The sequence below is a fragment of the Betta splendens genome, chromosome 2 (genome assembly GCF_900634795.4).
Source record: "Betta splendens chromosome 2, fBetSpl5.4, whole genome shotgun sequence".
Taxonomy (NCBI): domain Eukaryota; kingdom Metazoa; phylum Chordata; class Actinopteri; order Anabantiformes; family Osphronemidae; genus Betta; species Betta splendens.
Genome location: NC_040882.2, coordinates 14,623,740 through 14,641,828, shown reverse-complemented (window position 1 = coordinate 14,641,828; position 18,089 = coordinate 14,623,740). Strand labels below are relative to the sequence as shown.

General features: G+C 46.1%; 3 protein-coding genes and 1 long non-coding RNA gene across 4 annotated transcripts; 2 read left to right on the top strand and 2 right to left on the bottom strand.

Moving 5' to 3' along the window:
* The first annotated feature begins 344 nt into the window (after positions 1–344).
* On the top strand, positions 345–4,374 carry cct7 (chaperonin containing TCP1, subunit 7 (eta)). Its single transcript, XM_029131953.3, has 12 exons — positions 345–468; positions 1,145–1,228; positions 1,340–1,409; positions 1,491–1,597; positions 1,720–1,898; positions 2,009–2,180; positions 2,306–2,470; positions 2,552–2,740; positions 2,837–2,934; positions 3,049–3,181; positions 3,282–3,488; positions 3,653–4,374. The coding sequence occupies exons 1-12, from the start codon at positions 463–465 to the stop codon at positions 3,878–3,880; spliced, it is 1,638 nt and encodes a 545-aa protein (XP_028987786.1). The 5' UTR covers positions 345–462; the 3' UTR covers positions 3,881–4,374.
* hspa12b (heat shock protein 12B) lies at positions 4,313–16,554 on the bottom strand. The gene is made up of 14 exons (XM_029131938.3): positions 16,164–16,554; positions 14,717–14,780; positions 14,116–14,198; positions 13,774–13,898; positions 13,515–13,701; positions 13,241–13,345; positions 13,025–13,141; positions 9,955–10,132; positions 7,690–7,776; positions 6,650–6,754; positions 6,313–6,571; positions 6,113–6,216; positions 5,813–6,003; positions 4,313–5,741 (listed from the first exon to the last, which is right to left on the bottom strand). Exons 2-14 carry the CDS (start codon positions 14,760–14,762, stop codon positions 5,268–5,270), a joined length of 2,061 nt encoding a protein of 686 aa, XP_028987771.1. The 5' UTR covers positions 14,763–14,780; positions 16,164–16,554; the 3' UTR covers positions 4,313–5,267.
* On the bottom strand, positions 9,995–12,597 carry LOC114844516 (transmembrane emp24 domain-containing protein 2-like). Its single transcript, XM_041068302.2, has 2 exons — positions 11,511–12,597; positions 9,995–10,132 (listed from the first exon to the last, which is right to left on the bottom strand). Exon 1 carries the CDS (start codon positions 12,270–12,272, stop codon positions 11,583–11,585), a length of 690 nt encoding a protein of 229 aa, XP_040924236.1. The 5' UTR covers positions 12,273–12,597; the 3' UTR covers positions 9,995–10,132; positions 11,511–11,582.
* LOC121201810 (uncharacterized) lies at positions 12,125–13,426 on the top strand. The gene is made up of 2 exons (XR_005896947.2): positions 12,125–12,264; positions 13,222–13,426. It is a non-coding gene; the product is annotated as an uncharacterized LOC121201810 (long non-coding RNA).
* Positions 16,555–18,089: the final 1,535 nt, after the last annotated feature.

Genomic DNA, 18,089 nt, shown 5'->3' with positions numbered 1-18,089 from the left:
TAGATAAAAATATAAAACCTTTACATCATGTCCTGCTAAGATAGTTTGTCTGTCCTAACTATTCAGCAGCTTTAATTAAGACATCAATTGCTCAATTTGTTCTTTATGTGAAGGTGAGGTGAACTGAATTGATCCTAGGGCTTTTACAGAGTCACTTTATTGGGTACACCTCTACAACGCACTGTGACATTAGTAATAAATACACAGTAAACCAATAATTGTTTTGACAGCTTCAACCGTAAATACAGAGAAAACTGGTTAAATTAGTACAGGAAGTACATACTAACCACAATAAAACACAATAAAAACTTAGACACTGATCGGAAAGTTGGAAACAAAGAAAATTCAAAACGTTGACAAATCGTCGTAATATGTTCTTGAACACCCCTCCAACGAGTTTAGCTGTCGAAAAGCATTGTGGGATAGCATGCCGGTGGAAAGCTTCTCGAAGGAACTGCAAAGATGATGGTGAGTGAGTTAGCATTTGCGTGTCCACCCGTTATGACAATCTATGGCCATCCTTCACTTTGTCACTAAACATTTACATCGGAACTATTCTTACTTCGGATGACTAAGTGTTCGCAGTGTTGAGAAGGAGTTATTTCAATGAAAGACGTTTGAGAATGTATTTATTGTCAGCTAGTCAGTGTTAGCATCCTAGCTTTATCAGGTACCAATGGGGCGTAGACGATGCTAACAGTGACTTTTAGCAAATGCTGTGAATTAAAAGATAAAATCAAACTGTTCGCCTTTTAACTTGTATTTTAGGAACGTCTTGGCGTATGTTTGTGTTTATACGTTTGCTTCCAGTGTGTGTGCTGTGCAGTGAGGTGACCGCTAGCTGAAATGTCAAACTCTTTGTGCCGTTAGCTTGACGTGTGTTTATATTTGTCTTGAGATCATGTATTATGGCTGTATATTGGCAGACAAATGCTAAAACCACAAAGCACTGTTTAATCTGTTGGTTGTATCCCAAGTGATATTTTTATCTTAAGTTTGTAACAGTCTTGTGCGAAGTTGTACAGTAGCACAGGTTGGACCTCCTCAATGCACTGAAAGACAAATGGCTGCTCAGATGTGGTCATTATGAATAAAACGCCTCATCTTGCTCATGTATTTTCTTTTATCCCCTTGTTCGCTAAAGCCCACACCAGTTATCCTACTCAAGGAGGGGACAGATACGTCTCAAGGCATTCCCCAGCTCATCAGTAACATCAATGCCTGCCAGGTCAGAAACAACTTTTTCTTGTCAATTATTTGTAACCTTTTCACGTGTGGTCCGATATTCTGAGTAAATCTGACTAACATGCTTGTCTGTCTATTCTCTTGTTCTCACCAGGTGATTGCTGAGGCTGTCAGGACCACCCTGGGGCCCAGAGGGATGGACAAACTGCTGGTGGATGGCAGAGGTGGGCCAGATTATTAAACAGGACTTAATTATTAGAATAATCGATCTCGAACTCAGTAATCAAATTTTTTCTATATTCCAGGCAAGGCCACAATTTCCAATGATGGAGCCACCATCCTGAAACTACTAGATGTGGTTCACCCTGCAGCTAAAACGCTGGTGGACATCGCTCGCTCCCAGGATGCTGAGGTAAAAAGTACTTGTGTAATTTTCATTCTGTTTTAACTATAGTAGCAGACAAACTATAACCTTTATAATCAACTATTAAGGCCAACAACATTGAGTTTATTAAAAATGTACAAATTTGGTAGGTTGGGGATGGCACTACCTCTGTCACTCTTCTGGCTGCTGAGTTCCTGAAGCAGCTGAAGCCCTATGTGGAGGAGGGTCTCCACCCTCAGACCATCATCAGAGCATTTCGCACTGCTACTAACCTTGCTGTCAGCAAGATCAAGGAGATTGCCATCTCTGTGAAGAAGGATGACAAGCAGTAAGTAATTTCACCAACAATTAATTTATGGCAGTCACAAGACCTGTATTTAACATTTACCTAATATCTTGTTCAACATTTTACAAGTATTCTTCTTCCTATATTCTCAGAGAGCAGAGGCAGCTGTTGGAGAAGTGTGCCGCCACAGCACTAAACTCAAAGTTAATTGCGGGTCAGAAGGACTTCTTCTCTAAAATGGTTGTGGATGCTGTCATGTCTCTGGATGAGCTTTTGTCCCTGAAGATGATTGGCATCAAGAAAGTCCAAGGAGGAGCTCTTGAGGTTGGTGGTTGAGATACAGTTGTTGATGGGGAAAATACAAAAGGGATGTCAAGGTTCAAGTGATGACATTGTATTACTTGTCACCAAACAAGCCCCAACTAATTGCACTGTAATACATTCTACAGGATTCCCAGTTGATCTCTGGGGTTGCATTCAAAAAGACATTCTCCTATGCTGGATTTGAGATGCAGCCCAAACGTTATGAGAATCCAAAAATTGCGTTGCTTAATGTAGAACTGGAGCTGAAGGCTGAGAAGGATAACGCTGAAGTTCGGGTGAAATCTGTGGAGGTATGAAGAGACCGGGACCAACTATATAAAGCCTCTCTATTGCCCCTTTTATTTCCTGCTAATTTTCCGTTTCCCCTGCAGGATTACCAGGCCATTGTGGATGCAGAGTGGAACATCTTATACGACAAACTTGAAAAGATCTATCAGTCAGGAGCTAAGGTGGTTTTGTCGAAGTTGCCCATTGGTGATGTGGCCACCCAGTACTTCGCTGACAGAGACCTGTTCTGTGCAGGCAGAGTGCAGGAGGAGGATCTGAGAAGGACCATGATGGTAAGACATGCACAGTTTATATTCATTTTAAGAAAGTGAGTTACTTTTGGAAATTGGAGATGTGATTTTAAGCACTGTGTGTAACGTCTATTGCAGGCCTGTGGAGGCTCCATCCAGACCTCAGTAGGAGCAATGACTGACGACGTCCTGGGACAGTGTGAACTTTTTGAGGAGGTCCAGGTTGGAGGAGAAAGGTAATGATGACAAGCTTTTGTTTGCATGAACATCCTCTCATGTCATCGGTGTGTGGTTTAATCTTACTGTAAAGGAATATTCCTTAAATCATGCTGTGCTGTATGTACCCACAGGTATAACTTCTTTAAGGGCTGTCCCAAAGCAAAGACATGCACCATCATCCTGAGGGGCGGAGCAGAACAGTTTACAGAGGAAACGGAGCGATCTCTTCATGACGCCATCATGATCGTACGCAGAGCCATTAAGGTCAGTTGACACACGTGCAGAGTTATTATTAGAGTTAATTATTTGATGCTGTTTGTGACCCTTGAAGACAACAAGCTGACTGTGTTTAATCAATTTCCAGAACGACTCCATCGTGGCAGGTGGTGGAGCCATAGAGATGGAGCTGTCCAAGTACTTAAGGGATTATTCCAGGACCATCCCTGGAAAACAGCAGCTGTTGATTGGCGCATATGCCAAGGCCCTGGAGGTCATTCCCAGACAGCTGTGTGACAACGCTGGTTTTGATGCCACCAACATCCTGAACAAACTTCGGGCCAAACATGCACAGGTAAGAAACACACACTTCCTCATGCAGTATAATAATGAACAGTTTTGTCATTACCTCATTGTTTAGTTGGTATTATGAAATACCAGTATGACCTAAGTGTTTATGTTGTATTATTGTGGACAGGATATGGCACACATCTAATAGTTTTTTTAATGGTTCTCCAGGGTGGTATGTGGTTCGGTGTAGACATCAACAACGAGGACATTGCGGACAACTTCACTGCCTGCGTCTGGGAACCATCCATCGTGCGAATCAATGCTCTAACAGCGGCGTCGGAGGCGGCCTGCCTCATCCTGTCAGTTGATGAGACCATCAAGAACCCACGCAGCTCTGTGGATGGACCCCCAGGGGGTGGAAGGGGCAGAGGCCGCGGAAGGCCCCATGCCCACTGAGACGAGATGGAAACAAAACCCAATTTCTTTTTGTAACTGCGATTAAAATCCAAATGCAGGTAGATGATCAGGCTACATATAAGAAAAGGTGCAGCTGTGTGCACCTGGTCATGTCCAACCAGCCTTTGGATTTTAATTCTAGATGAAGAGAGGAGTTGATTTTGGGCATAGCGGTGTTTCACATGGCAGAAGCAGTCAAACAAACAAGGGGAAGGAGAAGTGCATTTTAGTTTGAAGACATGTTCTTGGAACTTTGTCAAATAGCTGAAAACCTTCTCCTGTAGTTTTTTCATTTCAAGCAGTGTCTTTCCTCATACTCCTCCTCTAGACCAGTTTGTTTTCTGAGCTGAAGGTGTTGTTGCATCATTTTCTATGTTCTATAACATGCAAAGTAAAGCACTGAAAGGATGTCAAACAGTTCTGACTCATCGGTTACGCTGCGTGAAGCTATTTATTGGTTCATTGTTAACAATAAATTCACAGCTTAAATCAAACTAACTGAAGTCGTTTGTGTAGAAATTAAACATGCAGTAAATGTAGAAGTTGAACTTGTTAGCTCATGTTAAATAGTTATTTTGGCACCATTAGCATTTTATGTTTTGAAAAACGTATGTCTCGGAACCAATGCGGTTGAAAGACAGACTGGACTCGAGGTCGGAACAAACACATTTGGGTCAGTGAGACTGGTGTTGTTGATGTTGTTTATATGCATGTCCAGTATACTACAGGAACAAACTATTATGTTTCTGCCAATGCATCATTGCTTTTTCTGCAGAAATCCAATCACAAGCTGCGCTGTTGAGTCAAGTGTACACATTTTCACCTGCTTTAGTAAATGCTGCTTAAATCCTTGTTTTGAACAGGTAAAGCTCTGGGATAAATGATAGAAACATGATGCACTTGCACAGTGACAGGATAGGTCCCTTTTAGCTTGTAGCTTAACCCTTTTAACACTTGGTGGCGCCAATTATAACCAGGTTCCATAAAGTTACAGTGCAAGTAGTAATATCTCAAATGTATATAGTGAAATACTTAAATGAGGTAATAATTAGTATTTGAGGAAAGCAAGAGTTCATCACTCTTCCAGGTAACATCCTGTGTTGGTTTCATGGTGCTGGTGTCGCTTTCACACTGAGCAGGAAACGCCTGGGACGATGTTATGTCATGTCACAACCTCTTCTCTGTAGCCAGACAGTTCTCCTTTTCTGGGCACATCCCCGGCACCTCACTCTCCAGTCATGTTAAGACTCTGTAATGTGCCTTTCGTGCTCATCATCTGCACTAATGAGTAGATTGTCTGAGTGTTGAGAAGAGACTTTGTGCACAGTACCGCATCTTTCTCCAATTATGAGCTATTTTTGAGTTTGCCTCCTCTTCCTGATTCTCCTCAGTTAGACAGGAAGTCTATGGAGGCCCGGACGGAGCGGTCAGACACGACATCCACGGCGGTGACTTTTATCTCCGTGTCTCCAAACTGCATGGTGGCCCTGATCTCCCTCCTGTCCGGGGCTCCTCCTCCCGCTCCTCCCACGGCTCCCGGAAGCGGCAGCGGCTCTGCTAGGTCTAAAGTTATCGCGCCGCACTTCCTGACGCCAGGGTCGGAGATGTACGTGACGTCGTCCGTGGCGCTGCAGTAGATGTTGATGATGATCTTCCGCTGGCCCACGCGGGCGGGCGTGTAGCTCCGCCTCACCACCTCGCCCAGGGCCACCGACTGGTCCACGGAGACGAAGCGGTCGAGGATGTCGGTGCACCACTCGCGGCCGTCCTTGACGAGGAGCTTGTCGCGAGGGTGGCGGCCCGGGATGAACCGGTTCAGGACGCCCACGCCGTAGGTCAGGGGGCATCGACGCACCCGGACCTGTGTGAGAGTCGCGCTTGGGTCACGTGTCAAAGACGTACTCGTCTACACTACCATGTGTGAGGCCTCACCACGGTGGGGTCCAGTCCAAAGAGCACGGCGCCCTTCAGGATGGTCAAACCAACGTCATGGGGAATGATGATGCGGCACGTCCGCCCCAGGGCCCTCTGGACGGCCTTCTGCAGCATGGGCGACTCTGCAAAACCTCCCACCAGGAAGAGAAACCGCACACCACTCACCTCGGGCTTCGCCATCAGCTCCTCTGGTTGAGGGAAGAAAAGAAATAAATCCACCCCACTCTTTCCTCATTGTTTTTAACTGTACTATGTGCCGGCAAAGGCCAAATACTGGAAAACTAGTTTCTTTCTCACCGATGTGTTTGACTATATTGACTATAGTGGGCTGGAAGAGCTCGTTCATGGCTTCCTGTGTGAGACGCAGCATCCCCTGAGACGACCACTTCACGATGTTCATGCTGAAACGCACAGGAGAGAAGGCCCCGTAACAAAGTAGGGTTCAAGTGCTTGTTGGGCCGTTTCACACACACACACACACACACACACACACTCACTTGCTCCTCCTCAGAGCGGCCTCCACGCTCTGCCCCCGGTGCCTCTTGTAGTAGTCGATGAAGGAGAAGGGCAGGGAGATGTTAAGGGCGTTGGCTCTGCCCGGTGCCGCCGTCCGCTTCCTCGCCTCGAACGCGATGGTGAGGTCCACCCAGGCCGCCGGCCGCTTGGCCTTGAAGCTCTGGATGAAGTCCTCGCCGAAGATCTGGCACAGCATGGCCTCGAAGGCCAGGTCCACGCCCACGGCGCCGTAGGGCCCACCTGAGGGAGGGAAACCCGAGCGTTGGACGGCCCTGATAGTCGCAGCATTTGCACGTGTGAACGGAGGGAGCACTGTACCCGAAGCCTTGTAGAGCTCCTTGAGCGTTCCCTGCGGCTGCTCGATCTGATGGACCGTCAGGTCCACGGTTCCTCCCCCACAGTCTGCAACAATATACCTGTCGCCTACACAATGAGAGCATTGTGGGACGAAAAACACACCATTCAGGGATTTCTATTTTCATAAAACCAGTTGTTTCATGAACGGGAGAACTTATCGGGCCTATCGGCTCGAGGAAACACTCTACACAGAGTACAGTGAGATAAGTTGTCTTCATTTTTGAGGAATGTCTAGATGTCATGTTTCCTGAGTGTGTGTTTCCTCTGAAACAGGCACTCAAACATAAACAAGCTCCAGGCTCCTGTGATTGCTGCGCTCCCTTGTGTGCGTGTGATAGAGATCGGCGTTAAAGCCCAGTTTGAACCCGCTACAACACCAGGGTGATTTAAGACACGCAGCGGAAAAAGACAGAATGCAACGTCCCGAATTCAGCAGAGGTTTAGGGTAAAACAGCGTTTCTTTTCCTTAGGTCTGGTTCCAGCGGTGCGGCCGAGCGTCCCCCTGGGCTGGGCCCTTCCTGTGTGTGTGTGCAGGGACAGGAAAAGGAGCAGAGCGGGTCAACGGGGCACGTGGCTCCTCACAGGTCAACACAGAGCCAGCGCTGTGGGAATCCAGCCAGATGGATGACTTTGATTGTCTGGTGGAAGGTTGACTTCACCTCTGACAGCGAATCACGACTGAAGCTGCAGGAGCTGTTTTAGGACATGACTTGGTGCGAAGAAACATGTGATATGTTTATATTTTGTCTAATTATTTAGACCTTATTCATTTTTTTCCCTGAAATATTATAAATAGAAGCTCAATGTAGAAAAACAGTTGTACTAGAGACTAAACACTTGACCTAAAAGTAAAACCAATTCATAGTGATTCAAGGGCCTCTCGGATAAGAGCAGTGGATGAAAGAGGGTCAGTCGATGTGTGTGTGTCTGACTCTTTTTCTGGGGTTAAAGGTCATCAGTCACTATCTCCAAGCACACGCCAACACAACAGTGACTCTTACCGGTCTGCAGCTCAGACCACAGCTCTCCTGTTCCGCTCTCCACCAGGAACGTCCTGCTGTGCCGCGATCGCCTCAGTTGCTCCCGCGCTGCAACACGCATGCACACGCGCGCGCGCGCACACACACACACACACACACACACACACACACACACACACACACACACACACACACACACACACACACACACACACACACACACACACACACACACACACACCTTTAATGCTTGTATTAAGAAATACCATATGTCGTCTTGATTCCAACCAAACACAGAGTTTGAAAACTAAATGTGAGACATTTAAACTACAAGCATCTAACCTTATGGTTTCCATTTTGCTCTCTAGTTTAGGGGTATAGTGTAGTAGGAATTTCTCCTCCTTCGACATTGGTCTGGGCCCCTCTTTTATAAATATGTACAGTTAAATGTTTTAAAAGAAAAAAAGTACCAAAGCAAGAGTCATAATCTTGTTGCATGATGGGAGCAATGCATCAAATGAAAAACACTCTCACATTTCAACGTTCTGCTTTTTGACAAGTAAAGTGTGGAGCTGGCAGGGTATTATTATGGTTAAAGACCAACACAAACAGAACAAAGCTGACAGACGTACTAAATAGCGGACGGCCTGTTTGACAGATTAGATAGATTAGATATAGCACATACGTACAGGCCTCCCTACAGTGAACACCCTGTGAGGAACGCTGTGGGAAAAGCTCTGAGTCCAACGTTAAAATGCGCCAGTCGTATTTTAGGTCCCACTCTAGGTTTGACAGGCTGGAGTGGATTGTTTATGTAACTACGTGAAAACAATTTTTACTCGGTTTCCCTAAAGCCCATGAGAACCACACGCACCACAACCATTAGAATAAGAAAGGAGGGAACCAGCAGATTGATCGCGGCAATTACAGACCTGTTGAGCAACAATGGCCGAGATTAGCTCAGGTGTGTAGATGGTAAATGAAGCCGAACAAAGAACATCACAATCGAACAGGCCTTGATTTCATCCGTGTGTGTGTGTGTTGGGGGGGAGGGGGGCTGATGATGAATGGAACGCAAGTCTGGAAACCATTTACATGAAACAGCAGAAAAGAAAAACAGTGTGTGTGTGTGTGTGTGTGTGTGTGTGTGTGTGTGTGTGTGTGTGTGTGTGTGTGTGTGTGTGTGTGTGTGTTAATGACTCCCCAGCGCTATCTGTGGAGAAGAAATTAGGTGGAAATGCTAAAGATAGTAAAAGCCTACCAGCGAATCCAGGTTTGTGTCTGTGTATGTGTGTGTGTTCAGACTTGCTGCAGAGACAAAGAAAACTTGAGCCCAAATGTTAGGAAGACAGAGGGAAAAGAGGGAAAAATGAAAGTGGGTGAAGGAGAGGGAGACTGACAGGCCAAGAGGGGGTGAGATCATAGTCTCCCTGCACCTTGTTCCAATTACAATATCCTGCGCTGAGTGTGTGTCTTTTGTGCGTGAATGCTGTGTGTGTGTGTGTGTGTGTGTGTGTGTGTGTGTGTGTGTGTGTGTGTGTGTGTGTGTGTGTGTGTGTGTGTGAGACTCTGCATATGTATAAGTGGGGCTGTGCAGGGGATTTTGGACGGCGTGTTTGCTCGCTGAATTATGCATCACGCTCCTCTTTTTCCAGCCTGAAATTGCTCTTTGTTCCTGTTCAGTACTTTCCTGCTTCGTTCCAGTGCAGCTGCACTTTGCTTTCTGAGAGGCCACTCGATCGGTTTGCTCAAGTGTTGTGTTACAGTGTTGTGTTGACTTCTGGCAAATGAACTTTCACAATTCAAAGACTTGATCTCAAGAATAGTCACAATGGTGTCACTGCAGTAGTTCACTGTTTTGATTCAGTCTTTTTACTCCAATCAGCAGAAAGAAACAAACTTCAGTTCTTCACAATTTAGTATGATCAAATCATAACATTGATATTAGGTATAAAGGTAGTTGTATACATCTTATTTCTTATGCATTCCCTGCAAAAACAGTTAAAGGACCAGCTTTTATAAAGGTGGGCAGAAATGCTGCGGCCTGTGATCAGTCATCTGAGGCAACACAATGAAAGCATGTGAAATCAGATCTTTATCCTCAGAGATCTCTCAGACGTCTGCTCACATACACACACACACACACGCACGCACGCACACACACACACGCACACACGTGTCGTTTGCAAAAACCACAAACCCCGAGTGAAACCAAACAACGTTTCCAGGAACACAGTTTGGAGTCAAGCTCATGCTAAAGAAAACAACAGGAAGAGCGTTTCCTACCTTGTCTGAAGCTGGAGTCGAAGGACTGGGACCCGCTGGGGTCGAGGCCGTTGGTGACCGGCTGCAGGCTCAGGTCAAGCACCTGGTGGAGACGGAGCTTGCGGCAGTAAATGGACGCGGCCTCTGGTTCCAGGGCAATGAGGAGCTGCTCTGGACAGTCCGCCGGCACCAGACCAGCCTGGACGTGGACGCAGAAGAGAAGAGAAATATTTACAAGCAGAAATTTATTACCCTGTAATTCTGGTGACTTTTATAGCAATACCGAAGGCTCTGAACAAGAGAAAGCAGAGAAGGAGACTAGTCTGAAAGGGGCACAAACCAACGAGAGGCAGAAGGAAAAGAAGACGACACCTGGGGTCCAATCATACACATGTACAGTAGAGGAGCTTGGTCTGAATGTGTTGGGAGATACGTTGCGTTGTGGGGGGAACGCGTGTGTTTGTGTGTGCACCGGCTGGGCGTGAACGTGTGCATGCGTGCAGGGTGGGTCCGGGCTCCACTTCCTGTGTTTGTGCGCCGGTCTCGCTCATTGTTCCATCCTGGTGACATCATTTTTTTTTTTTGTCCAGCAGTTTACCAAGCAGCATGTATTAGGCTGAATGCCATATTGTGATGCACAGCTTTGGTTTAACAAGAGGGGTATGTATAAAATATATATACTCTTCTTGATTAATGGTTTATTTATTGTTTTATTTAGCATATCCTAAATATGTGTGATGTCGCCGTGTTGGTGGACAGGTTAAGTTTCTGCTTTGGGGTGCAACCAGCTGCTGAAACCAAGCAAATTTGTTAAGCAAACAATTGGTGCAGTGAAAGAGCCATATAAGACGCACCGGCATGTAATACGCACCCAATTTTTAAGAATGAAAATCTAGAAAAAAAAGATTCTGAACCAAATACTGTAGTAAAATATTTTATATCAACTGTATAAAAGTTAACAGCTGTTTAAGAACAATTGTAGTCACAGATTGGATCTTTTTCAGATCAGTAAAAAAAAAAACAAGACAAACATAATGGGCGGCACAGTGGTGCGGCGAAGAAGGTTCTGGGTTCGATTCCCGGAGGCGGCCCTGGTGCCTTTCTGTGTGGAGTTTGCACGTTCTCCCCGTGCTTGCGTGGGTTCTCTCCGGGTTCTCCGGCTTCCTCCCACAGTCCAAAGACGTGCATTAGGTTGATTGGCTTCTCTCCATTGCCCGTAGGTGTGAGTGTGTGTGTGAATGGTGGTCTGTCTATGTGATGCCCTGTGGTGGACTGGCGACCCGTCCAGGGTGTACCCTGCCTCTCGCCCGTAGCCAGCTGGGTTGGGCTCCAGCACCCCCGTGACCCGGCATTAGGGAATAAGCGGCTTCAAAAATGGATGGATGGAAGACAAACATACCGGTACGTTTCGTCTTTGCCCCCACTCATCACTGTAAAGTCCACCATTGCCCCCCACTCGTCATCACCATCACTGTTCCAGTGCAACATTGCCCCCACATTAGTAATACCGTAATAGCCAGTAACACTGCCCCCACATTAGCAAGAATAGCGAGTAACATAGCATCGCCGCTCCTCACCTGCTGCTGACGATCCGCGCTACGGTAGGATCGACGAGCAGAGGGCGAAAAACGAGGGGAAAAAAGTGCGTCTTACACGGAAAATACGGTAACTGAATGTATTGGATTGTAAATAGCCATCCTGGTGGGGGAGAAAACAGTGGAGGACACTGGATCGTTTAAATGCACTAAACCACTCGGTACTTCAAAAAATCTTTTCAGGTAGAAAATCTGTCCGAGCGTCATCGTCATCAAGACGAGAGCTTTGAAAAACGACCACAGCACCAGTTGGCTGTTTGTGTTGTCGTTTTTTACTCTGTGGACCCTCTCGCGGACCTCCAGGTACTCCTGCTCGCGCTGCACAGCCGTCATGACCCTTGCCAGTTTATTAATCATCTCCAGCTTGTTTCGGTCAGCTTCCGTCTCCATGTGTTGGCCTTTAGGCGCCTTCCCAATATCAATGGAGAACATCACAATCTTAGGCGTTGACATCTTGTTGCGGAAGCAACACTTGTAGGTTCCGTCCACGTGGGCTGCCTCTGAGTATTTTCCACCGGACTTTCTGTGAGCTTTGTAGATCTGCTTGCCATCTGGCCCTGTGATCTCCACGTCGATGTCCAGGAGGCTTCCTCCGGCTATCTCGAACATAAAGCCCATCTTGGTGCCGGAGATGACCTTTTCGTAGAAGCATTCCTCGGCATGGGCGTCTATGCTAACGAAGTAGCCGGAAGCGGCGGCAGAGAGGACGGCCAGCAACAAAACCGGCTCAAAGACGGTAAACATGGTTGTAATGCTTTACAGAGCCCCCACGGTGTTATAAAGGACCGGCCTCGATTCGGTATGTCCCGCAGGAGCGCAGCATGTCAGGCTGCACGAGAGAAGCGGAAGAGGAACGCGTACGAGCGTATACGGCGGCCCGGGAGGGACAAAACTCTCATTCACGCGTAATGTGAGAGGACTCGTTCCCGTGTAGGCGCCCGATCCTTACAAGTCATAGTAAGAAGATTATGGGGTGCCGAATGTAAAACGAGCACCTATAACTAGTTTTCTCACATTTAACTAAATGACCCATGTTTTCTCACATTTAGTTAAATGTGCAAAAGTCAAAATGTAAATGTTAAATATAAATGTAAATGTTAAATCTAAATGTTAAATCTTAAATCTAAATGTTAAATGTAAATGTAAATATTAAATGTTAAATGTATATGTTAAATCTTAAATCTAAATGTTAAATGTAAATGGTAAATGGTAAATGTTAAATGTAAATGTAAATGTTAAATGTTAAATCTAAATGTTAAATGTAAATGCAAATGTTAAATCTAAATGTTAAATCTAAATGTTAAATGTTAAATGAAAACTAGTTATAGGTACTCCTTTTACATTCGGCACCCCATACAGCCAGTGATCTCTGTGGGAGCCTTGGTCTCCTGCTCTCTCACTGTCACACACACACACACACTGGTGCAATCGAGGCAGCGGTGGATGTGCTGGACTCTTCACAGCAGGAAGAGAAGGATGTAGGTCTGCGTCCTCACCAGATACGCGGCCTCTCTCATGAACTGCTTGGCAGGTTGTCTCCACACAGCGGGGACGGTGATCACCCATCTTATCTCCTCCCCTTCCAGCACCGACGACGACTGGTCCTTCACCTCCTGAAACAATACATGAAAACGATCAGCGATAACTGCGCAGAGAGCGAAACCAAATATCATCCCTTCTTCTGCCCTTAAAGGAAAGCCCCATCATGAGACCTTCAGAGCGTGTTCCCTGAAGAAGCGCAGGGCGTGAGCAAACACCTCGATGGCCCTGACCCTGCGACCGTTGACCGCCTCCAGCTCCGTTTCCATGGTGAGGTCCTGGAAGCGACAAGTTCCCACTATGAACCCTTTTTATTTAAAATGTGATTAAAATGTGACTGAACTATAACCTCTGAGAAAGGTGGCTCTCCGTCACTGTGGGATGTAACTAGTGCTGCATATATCATGTAAAGAGGGATTTGGACATCCTTCCCTCTCGTTCTCTTACACTCGTACTGTGGATCTTCATTTTAAATTTATCAAAGTAGAGCCAATGCCGGGCCTCGTCCGGGTCCAGGTCATGATAAAAATCCCTGGCGGCGAATCCGAAACTGTGGAAGCGCAGGTCGGGGGTCAGCAACAGGCACGTGGGGCTCTTCTGATTGGCCACGCCAGGGTCCCCGCCCTCCCAGCGCCTGCGAGGATTGGACGAAACAAAAATCTGTCACCTGAACAACAAAACTAAAGAGGACCAGGAAGGCTCTTACTTCATCATGTGAATCGCCTCGGAGTCGTGCGTGAAGCTGAACGCGTAGCCGCTAGAGGTCGTCCCGAAGTCTATCGCCACGACAACGGAGAATGGACAGGCCATCCTGGGTCTGACCTCCACTCTCTGAGAGAGAAGCAGAGCGATGGAGACCTGTGTGGGTGTGTGTGTTGCCTCTTTCATAGCTTCACTGCCAGCGTGACCTCACTCACCACAAACATAAATGTTATCACAAACCACTAATTGCACAGCGAAGAGGTTGTGGGTTTGCAGGTTGTGTTGAAAAGGGCTATATAAAGAAAAACTAATAGAAGGGCGGTGGGGAGAGTGTGTGCACAGCTACCGGCGAGGGCGAAGGTGTGAGGGGTGCGATGCTGCACTCGTTTCTGGTTGTAGCCGGCGACGACGGCACTGACGAGTCTTCACCTTGAAACAAATCCAGCGGAGAAGAGTAGTGTAAGTGATTTACAGCAGCAGGCACGCAAGGCTGATGAAACTGTATTAATGCCATTAAAATCTCATTACAAATGTCTTGTGTTGGAACAGCGCCACACGTACTTTACTGGGAAATGATCAGTAAAGACAAAGAATCTGAGTGTGGTTAAAAGCGAATATGCCGCTATTGGAAAAGTTGCCTATCACAGGAAAAGGACTGTCATCCGATGTTGATACTAACATAAAATGCCAACTTAAGAGCCCGCATGCGGAGAACACCTTATTTTTCACCTTGAAGATTGGTCAGGACGTAAACACGCCCATGATCCAGTGTTTAATATTCGCAATGCTCGGGAATGACTGGAATGCCAGTGGAATCTGATGTCAGTAATGCTCCCAAGTGGGAGGGAGACGCGGAAAGGTCAACGCGTTCACGCTCCCAGAGATAAAACAGGAAAAGTGAGTCATTGCAACCGGGTTGCCATAGCGACGTGGCGCACGCGTCTCACTCGGTATCTGCAGGCTGTTCGCGTCCAGCTGCACCTCGTCGGCCATCTTCACAGGAGCCAGCGTCTGCGGAGGGACACACCAACACCAGCGTGACGCGCACGTAGAGAAAGCCTGTAGTTTGTCGTCATCAATAAACCCATGAACAGTGATCCCCGCCCCTGAATGTGATTCATCTTAAAGTAAGACAATGAGCTAAGTTCATCAGGTCACAGGTAACGCGTCATTAAAGGTAAGACGTTTCTAACGTATGCATCTGAGTTTCTGATGAGCATGATGGAGGAGATGAGCTGGGGAAATACAAAATTACACATATAATATTAAATATGTCTAATAATACATTATAAAGTAATATGAAGTATTGCACATTTAAGTCATAAGGTATTTATGATAGTTTTTTTCCAATGATAACAGGTAGGATTCAGCCTTTGCATATTAACTGTACATAAAGGCTTTCTATTAGATAATAGGAATAAAGATGCAGTCAATGGTCCAACTGCACTTGAACATGAGTCGCAGCAGCTTTAAGTGTCTGCCCAGAGAAGTCTTCAGTTGTATGTTTAGGAATCAGAATCTCTCACAAATACCAGTTTAAGCCAACAGTATAACGGGAAACATGTGGACGCATCAGAGAAGCTGAATTTATGAGTATCCTTACACAACATGCAATTAGTAGAGACTCCCACTGCACCTACCAGTCCATGTACTTTATGTGCATTTTTTTTGCATGTTTATGTAATCCACACTGTGTGTTTTTACTGTGTGTGGGGTTTTCTGTGTGGAACTGCAGCGTTGGAAGTCGTCGTGATCTAAACCAGGAGCAAACTCAACAGATGAGCGCAATGAAACAAAGATGTGTTTGTCTAAAGCTCTTTGTGGCCAAGTGTGTGTGTGTGTGTGTGGGAAAGAGAGAGAGAGAGAGAGAGAAAGAGAAAAAGAGATTTTAATTTTAAAAAAGAGAGAGAAAGAGAGGAATAGTGAGAAGGGAAATGTTAACTTTTCTGGACATATCACATGCATGGATTCAAAGACGTGGCTGTAACATTAGAATGTGATGTTTGCTTCAAACTCAACCTTCTTGCTTTTTAATGACAAAACCAGAGATTGGATGAGACTCCGCTTCCTTCATATAGGCTACTTTTCTTTCTGCTCTTCCTCTGTTAAACGTAACCTCTTTAAACTCAGTGAGCAATCGATGGTTTCCACCGGCCACCTCTCCTTGATTCATTTATTTGTCTTTCTCGTTTTTACACACGACTGAAATCCGGCAAGGGCTCAGCACAGGAAACAAATGTCCTGTGAGACGGTCCATTAAATGTTAGGGGCAGGTTATTCAGCACTTTCATGCACCATTAGCAATAAAACTCTTGCGCTTTATTGTCTATGGAGCCACTTGGTTAATTTACACTTACTAGAAATGTAACTTCATGAGAGCAGTCGTTCACTCACCTCGCTCAGTGCTGTCGCAACACTATGACCTCGTCCTTTTGTTTCCTCTCCAAACTCTACCAGCCGTCAGTCTGAAGTTGAAAGCGGCGCGATGGAGACTAGAAGACACAAGAGGAAACTGTGCCTGGAAACCAGAGGATGCTTTTCAGGAAACCACCCGGGTAGAGATCGAATCCCCCGCGTATTTCTTCAATTCCCCGGTGCAACGAAGGCGCGGCGAGAAGCGAGGGCTGGAACTTCAGTGGAGGGGATCTGTTTGCTCCTCTCCTAACAAAGTTCCGATTCGGATCTGCACTTCTGCGCGTCTGCAGCCGAGCTCGACATCTCTGCGCTGGAATGTCGGAGAAAAGTGGTGACACTCACACACATGAACACACACACACACACACACACACACACACACACACACACACACACACACACCCACTGCCGGTTGCAGGGGTGGGAGGGCTGTGACAGCACATGGGGGGAGTGGGTTCACCTCACAGGGAAATTGCTGAGGGTGGAGTAATGATGGTGAGCATGCGATGCCTCCCAGTGAAGTCGTCTTGACCTCCCTCGTCCCTCCCACTCCTCCCTGTTTATCCTTCCTTGTTTAATTAGCTCTTCCTGTCTTCCTCGCTCTTTCTCTTTTCGTCCCGCGCAGCCTTTATGCTCCACGTTGCTTTTGTTCTGTTGCTTTTCCCTCGGTTTGACAAGCTGACAAATGCAGCGAGCAGCCAGGTGTGTTGGGTCAACCTATAGCAAATAAACGTCTCTGCTCTGCTGCGGCTTCTCAGCGAACACCTTTGAAAGTTTGTTTATTCCTCTACAACCGGTGACTCACTTTAACTCTTAAATCAGAGCATTGATACAGTTCATTTAAACTGATCTCTGCTGTCTTTTCACAGCTATTAGACAAAGTTTGTATGCTCCACACACAACAGTGGTATGCGTCTATTAATCTGAAAGTTAAAAAGGAAATACCATTTTCAAAGATGTCAGACTACTACCTTCTGCATGATATCTGTCATTTGCTTCATTCCTTTGCAATTTGAAAAAACTCTCATACGTCTGTGTGTGCATATTGTGGAATCCATGCTAATGCTGCAGGGATCTGATTTCTCCACACTAGGCCTATGATTGAAAGCATACATTAACCTCCAGCACACACACACACACACACACACACACACACACACACACACACACACACACACACACACACACACACACACACACACACACACACACACACACACACACACACACAGGCCTCATGGGTATACAATAGAACAGACCCCTGATATATATACACACACATCCACTCAATCTCCTTGTCTTGTCAGATTTCCAATTGCATTTGATTATGTGTGTGTGTGTGTGTATGTGTGTGTGTGTGTGTGTGTGTGTGTGTGTGTGTGTGTGTGTGTGTGTGTGTGTGTGTGTGTGTGTGTGTGTGTGTGTGTGTGTGTGTGTCTGGAAGCCATTACCTGCCATGTCTCTCCTCACTGCCCCAAAACCAAGAGGCCCCATATGGATCCTGCCATCACCTTTTTCTTTTTTTCTCTGTTCTTCCTCTCCATTGCCTCGTTCGCTGCATTTCTCTCTCTCTCGTCTATTTTACAGGCCGTTCACGTCTCTTTCCCTCTAAATTGTAACTGTTGTTAGTTTTATTTTGTCAGTAACGCACTAGTAGTCATGTTAAAAAGCTATGTTATTAGACAGTCTATAAATAAATTTGGTAAATTTTACATTTTTCCAGGTGTGAGCTCTGAAACAACCTCCTCCTCCAAGCTCCTCTATAGGTAGAGCCAGTTATGAAGCATGCTGCACAGCCTTACTATTCCCAATATGGTTCAGATACAGGAAGACCAATGCAGGAAGTGATGGAGTCAGGTCACAGGAAGACCATGAGTTAGACAAGCGCACACACACACACACACA